The following is a 6,000-nucleotide window of genomic DNA, read 5'->3' as shown; positions in this document are numbered from 1 at the left end:
AGTGTGTCTTGTCCCCACGGTCATGGGTGCGTTTGCTCCGACACACGACCTACAGTCTGGCCAACCTGCCTCAGTCCCCAGATGTCCCACACACGGCACTGACGTCCCCCTCTGCTCAGAAACACAGGACCCGTGCACGTCCTTGCACTCGGGGCACCGTGCTGACATTTAATGCTGAATTTACAGGGACGTACGCACCGCATCACACTGGTCAATTGCTCTAAGATACATCTGGGGGAAAAGCACAGTGTCCTTCGTCTCCATGAGAGAACTTACCGGAAGCAGCATACACAACTCTACCAAAGAAGAAGTACAGTACCCATTTCCGTATAAGAATATATTATTTAAAAGACAGTTTAAAAATAAAATTCTGTACAGCATCATGAATTCCTTTTTTTTTTTTTGTATCAGTGAACAAAATGGTTCTTAGAAAACGTGGTCTTGTGGTGCCAGGTGCCCAGGGCAGCTCTTCCCTGCACAAGGATCCCACGCAGCTCAGCCAGCCCGTCCAGAACCACAGCCACGCCCCCCGCTTTCCTCAGGCACAGTCTCCTGGAAGAAGGGAAACGATGACTGATTTGTTTTTGTTAGAATTAGGGCGCGGTGGCTCACGCCTTTAATCCCAGCACTTTGAGAGACCAAGGCGGGTGGATCACGAGGTCAGGAGTTCGAGACCAGGCTGACCAACATGGTGAAACCCTGTCTCTACTAAAAATACAAAAATTAGCCAGGCGTGGTGGCACACGCCTGTAATCCCAGCTACTCGGGAGGCTGAGACAGGAGAATCGCTTGAACCCGGGAGGTGGAGGTTGCAGTGAGCCGAGATTGCACCACTGCACTCCAGCCTGGGCAACAGAGTGAGACTCCGTCTCAAAAAAGAAGGGAAAAAAAAAAAAAGTGCCAGCAGTCGCAGAAACGTTACAGGATTATACACAGACTTTTTTTTTTTTTTTGAGATGGAGTCTTGCTCTGTTGCCCAGGTTGGGGTGCAGTGGCGTGATCTCGGCTCACTGCAACCTCCGCCTCCTGGGTTCAAGCAATTCTCCTGCCTCTGGCTCCCAAGTAGCTGGGATTATAGGTGCACGCCACTACAGCTGGCTAATTTTTGTGTTTTTAGTAGAGATGGGGTTTCACCATGTTGGCCAGGCTGGTCTCGGACTCCTGACCTCAAGTGATCTGCCCGCCTCAGCCTCCCAAAGTGCTGGGATTACAGGTGTGAACCACCGCGCCCGGTCGACACACAGACCATTTTAAAAGAAAGAGGCCATCAGATATATTGCTGAACACATTTAGACAAAGTAAAACAATATTGTTCTCTTTTCTGAGCCACTGAAAAATATGCACTGACTTAAAAATTAAATGGCAACATTGACTGAGCACTTCATAGGGACCAGACAAGCACTTTGACTGTTTAATCACTAAAACAGCAGTAACAATGGTATTATTGCCTCTGGCTTAGAGATTGGGGCTCTGAGGTTCAGAGAGGCTGGGACACTTGTGCGCACATCTCTCGGCTTGTAATTGGCAAGCCTGGACTCAAAACCAGGTGTGTTGGACGCCAAAGCCTGTTGCAGCTCCTCTTATGAGTGATGTCCCGTTTGTCCTGCCCTGAGCCTTGCATGCTTGATGCACTATCTCTTGAATTATCTGTTAGACACGGATAGTGTGACCTTATTTATTGTTTATTTATTTATTTATATTTTTTTGAGATGGAGTCTGACCTTATTATTTATTTATTTATATTTTTTTGAGACAGAGTCTCACTCTGTCACCCAGGCTGGAGTGCAGTGGCGCGATCTTGGCTCACTGCAACCTCCGCCTCAGCCTCCCGAGTAGCTGGGACTACAGGCACCCGCCACCACACTCGGCTAATTTTTTTTTGTATTTTTAGTAGAGACGGGGTTTCACCGTGTTAGCCAGGATGGTCTCGATCTCCTGACCTCGTGATCCGCCCACCTTGGCCTCCCAAAGTGCTGGGACTACAGGCGTGAGCCACTGCGCCCGGCTTATTTATTTATTTTTATTTTTTGAGACGAAGTCTCGCTCTGTTGCCCAGGCTGGAGTGCAGTGGCGCAATCTTGGCTCACGGCAATCTCCGCCTCCTGGGTTCACTCCATTCTCCTGCCTCAGCCTCTCAAGTGGCTGGGACTACAGGCACCCGCCACCATGCCCGGCTAATTTTTTGTGTTTAAAGTAGAGACGGGGTTTCACTGTGTTAGCTGGCATGGTCTCAATCTCCTCGTGATCCGCCGCCTTGGCCTCTCAAAGTGCTTGGATTACAGGCGTGAGCCACCGCGCCTGGCCATTAGTGTGACCTTATTATGAGGTGAAAAAACGGCTGCTCTGCATTCCCCGTGAGCTGAATGACTAGTATCAACAAGTACAGAGGAAAATGCTCAAAGCCATATAAAGCAAACACGTGATTTGTGAAAAGTTTTCAGTACTTCAATTGCACTTTTAAAAAGTACTTACTCTTATAAGTGATACATATGCTAATTATTGATGTTTTTCTATTAACTAAAGCATGTTCCCCTTCTTTAAGAGCCTCACTTTTTTTTTTTTTTGAGACGGAGTCTCACTGTTGTCCAGGCTGGAGGGCAGTGGCGCAATCTGGGCTCACTGCAACCTCCACCTCCCAGGTTCAAGTGACTCTCCTGCTTCAGCCTCCCAAGTAGCTGGGACTACAGGTGCACGCCACAACACCTGGCTAATTTTTGTATTTTTAGTAGAGACAGGGTTTCACCATGTTGGCCAAGCTGGGTCTTGAACTCCTGACCTCAAGTGATCCTCCCACCTTGGCCTCCCAAAGTGCTGGGATTGCAGGCATGAGCCACCAGCCTTAAGAGCCTAATTCTAATGATTAGGTGCAAGAAATAAAATTTCCATTCATTTGGCCAGGCACGGTGGCTCACACCTGCAATCTCAGCACTTTGGGAGGCTGAGGTGGGTGGATCACCTGAGATCAGGAGTTCGAGACCAGCCTGGCCAACATGGTGAAACCCCATCTCTACTAAAAATACAAAAACTAGCCAGGCATGGTGGCTCATGCCTGTAATCCCAGCTACTTGGGGGGCTGAGGCAGGAGAATCGCTTGAACTCAGGAGGCAGAGGTTGTAGTGAGCTGAGATTGTGCCATCGCACTCCAACCTGGGCAACAAGAGCGAGACTTCGTTTCAAAAAAAAAAAAAAGTTCCATTCATTTAAAGGTATTCCAAAATTCAGATTTTCTCCCCTTCCTCTTTCCTTCTGTCCTTTGTCAGAATCATTGTATGCGCTGAGACGCCACTTCAGCAGAGCAAGCATTACCTTCACTGTTTTTCACATCTCTGCTTCTCTCTCTGGACTTCTCGGTGGCCCCAGACGTCAAGCTGTCAGTCTTCTTCTGTAACTAGAACAGAGTACAGAGAAGGCCAAGTCAGGGAGCAGGAGACAGCAGGGGAGTGTCTGCCTCTCTCCCAGCAGCTTCCGTTGCCTGGAGGTGCTGCAATGTGAAAGCCTGTGGTCCCCAGCCCCTCTGAGCCCAAGCACTCCTGACATGGGCTTTTCAGAGGCAGCTCTGCATACCCTGTCTCGCTACCCTTGGTGCCTCATCTGGGGTCTGGACAGTCAGCTCACCCAGCCGCAGCCACCACAGCCGCGGGGACTGGTGGTGGGTGCAGAGCCTGCAGCTTGGGCTTGGCCTTTTCACCTCTTTGGTGTGTCTCTCCTTTTTGTGGGGGCTGACAGGGGGGAAGGCAGAGGCCTTAAAGAACCCTACTATCCCCTACTGGGCAGCAGGGCTCAGGACTAGAGACTCAAGGCCATCAGGGCTATGGCTCTCGGAGGGCCCACGAGAGAGGCAGAAGCCCCTTCAGCTCTCTTGCGGGGTTCTGGAGTGGGGGAAGCCTTCTTGCTACGTCTGTCCCTCTGCATAAGTGCTCTCAGCCTTCCAGAGGTTTAGAGACCTTTCTGTGACTTTCCAGTAGCAGACATCAACTGGAGAAGTCAGGGCAGCTGGTCTGGATTTTCAGTGGACTCCTAAGCAATTGCTGAGCGCCTACCATGTGCCTGGCATGGCGCTCCAGGCGGGTGTGGGCACGGGGAGCACGGGGCCGTCGGTCGAGGGAGATGAGACCAACCCGAGGCTACGCCTGGAAAATGGCTCAGTGCTCAAAAGGGCATTGTGGGCCACATGGGCTTCAGGAGCGCCCAGGCAGAAAAGACGGGGTGGTGGGCACAGTAACTAGGGGAGCCCTGACTGACGGGCCTTGGAGGGTGCTTCAGTGGCACTGTGGGGAGCGGGGGTGGCAGAGGCAACACCGGCCCATGCCAGGAGGGGTCAAACCCTGCAGGAGTAGTAAGACTGTTCTAGCTGCCTGGGGGCGCTAGAGGGAGGAGGCAGGAGGGTGGGCGGGGCAGGGGCCACACCATGGGCAGCAGGACAGCAGACAGCCGGGGGAATCCATAGAAAGACTGCGTGGGCCCTGAGGCTGTGACCTGGACCCCTTCCTCCAAAACGATATCTATCCAGCAGCAACCTAAAGCCAGCCCCAGGCTCCCTGGCCCCTGAGAGGTGCCGGTGTGTGTTCTGGGCCTGGGAGCTGGCAGGTGGGTGGTCGCTTTGTCCCCGTGCCAGGGGAGGGCCCCTTTCTACCCCATGGCTTCCTCTGAACAAGTCAGCCCTGGGGCCAGGCCAGGCAGTGTACTCTGAGGGGTCCCAGATGCTCTAACGGCGGCTGATACACCCAAGGACACCTGGCTGTCCACAGGTGTGGGTAACAGTTGTGATTCTTATGAAGGGCATGGCCAGTAAACTCCCTCGAAGGTACTGAGACCTGACGTGTTCTTGGCGAATGCAGTTTTGGTTTCCCTCATCGCATTCCCTAATTTTACTGAGCCAGGCTTTATGATGGAAGGTACACGTGTGCCTGTCCATGGGGCCTTCAGTGGTGCCCTGCTTGGCACGTCCAAGATTCTGGAGTCGGGAGTGCGGAGGGCAGCGTGCCTGCTTGCCACGTCCAAGATTCTGGAGTCGGGAGTGCGGAGGGCAGCGTGCCTGCTTGCCACGTCCAAGATTCTGGAGTCGGGAGTGCGGAGGGCAGCGTGCCTGCTTGCCGCAAGGAAGGCAGGCCCTTCTCAGTGTGTTTTACCTCTTTCATGGCGTCATCTATCCGCTTCAGCTCCTCGTAGCGATCTCGGGATTCCCAAAGTGGCTGCAGCATGATCTCCTCAACCATGGGGAAGAGCTGGGAGAGACAAACGGATTCATTCAGAGTCCCTCGTTCTTAAGGCAATGTGAAACGTCGGAGAAAAACAGGTGTCAGGTGCTCCGTGCGGAAACCTCTGGGCCAGTCCCAGCTCCTGGACACCCTCGTGCCGGCTCTGCTGCCTCCACCCACTGCGGCTCTGTCTCTGGCCCTCATCACCCTCCATGAGGTCCTACAGAAAGTCCCCTTCCTGCCTCCTGTGTCCCCCGTGCCCGTGAGATGAGGGTGGGGGACAGGTTGGGAGGTTCTTACAAAGACACGGGGCAGGGGAAAGGAGCTGACAGCCTCCCGGCTGAGGGTCCTGGGAGTGGGAAGTGGGTGGGGGTGGCTCCAAGAGATGCCGTAGAGCAGAAGGATCCACAGCGTAGGAGCCCAGGAAGGTCGGAGGGTGTGAGGCTGTGAGCCCAGATCCCCGGGGGGAACAAGAGATGGGCCTGTTTTGGACATGCTGGGGGTGCCTTGAGGTGGGGGCCTTGGCAGGGGGCCACAGGCAGCTCAGAGGCCCTGGGGGGAGCTGGGCAGGAACAAGCTGTGTGCAAGGAGCAAGGTCTCGGTGGCTGGGTGCGGTGAGACTGGGAGCTGGACAGGGGCTTCACAGCTCGAGGGCACAGAGCTCAGGGGTTCCTCCACAGGTGACGAACTGGGACGCAGAGTGGGGACAGGAGAGTCCACAGCCAGTGCTGCCTCCAGGGTCCTGAAGGCCGGCAGCGATGGGCGAGGGCAGTGAGGGGCCCCCCAGGGCCCAGCAAGGCAA

The 6,000-nt window shown here is 54.0% G+C and overlaps 1 protein-coding gene across 5 annotated transcripts in view; it reads right to left on the bottom strand.

The window, feature by feature from the left end:
- Positions 1–322: 322 nt before the first annotated feature.
- PDE9A (phosphodiesterase 9A) overlaps positions 323–6,000 on the bottom strand; it is a 122,088-nt gene continuing 116,410 nt past the window's right edge. For all 5 annotated transcript variants that reach the window (XM_055373654.2, XM_031005204.3, XM_031005206.3 and 2 more), the window contains 3 exons: positions 5,130–5,225; positions 3,307–3,388; positions 323–552 (listed from right to left, as the gene is read on the bottom strand). In XM_055373654.2, coding sequence (XP_055229629.1) covers positions 539–552; positions 3,307–3,388; positions 5,130–5,225 — 192 coding nt within the window. In that variant the 3' untranslated portion in view covers positions 323–538. The remainder of the gene's footprint in view (positions 553–3,306; positions 3,389–5,129; positions 5,226–6,000) is intronic.

The sequence above is a fragment of the Gorilla gorilla genome, chromosome 22 (assembly GCF_029281585.2).
Source record: "Gorilla gorilla gorilla isolate KB3781 chromosome 22, NHGRI_mGorGor1-v2.1_pri, whole genome shotgun sequence".
Taxonomy (NCBI): Eukaryota; Metazoa; Chordata; class Mammalia; order Primates; family Hominidae; genus Gorilla; species Gorilla gorilla.
The sequence above is the reverse complement of the archived record's forward strand: the minus strand, read 5'-3'. Positions and strand labels throughout refer to the sequence as shown.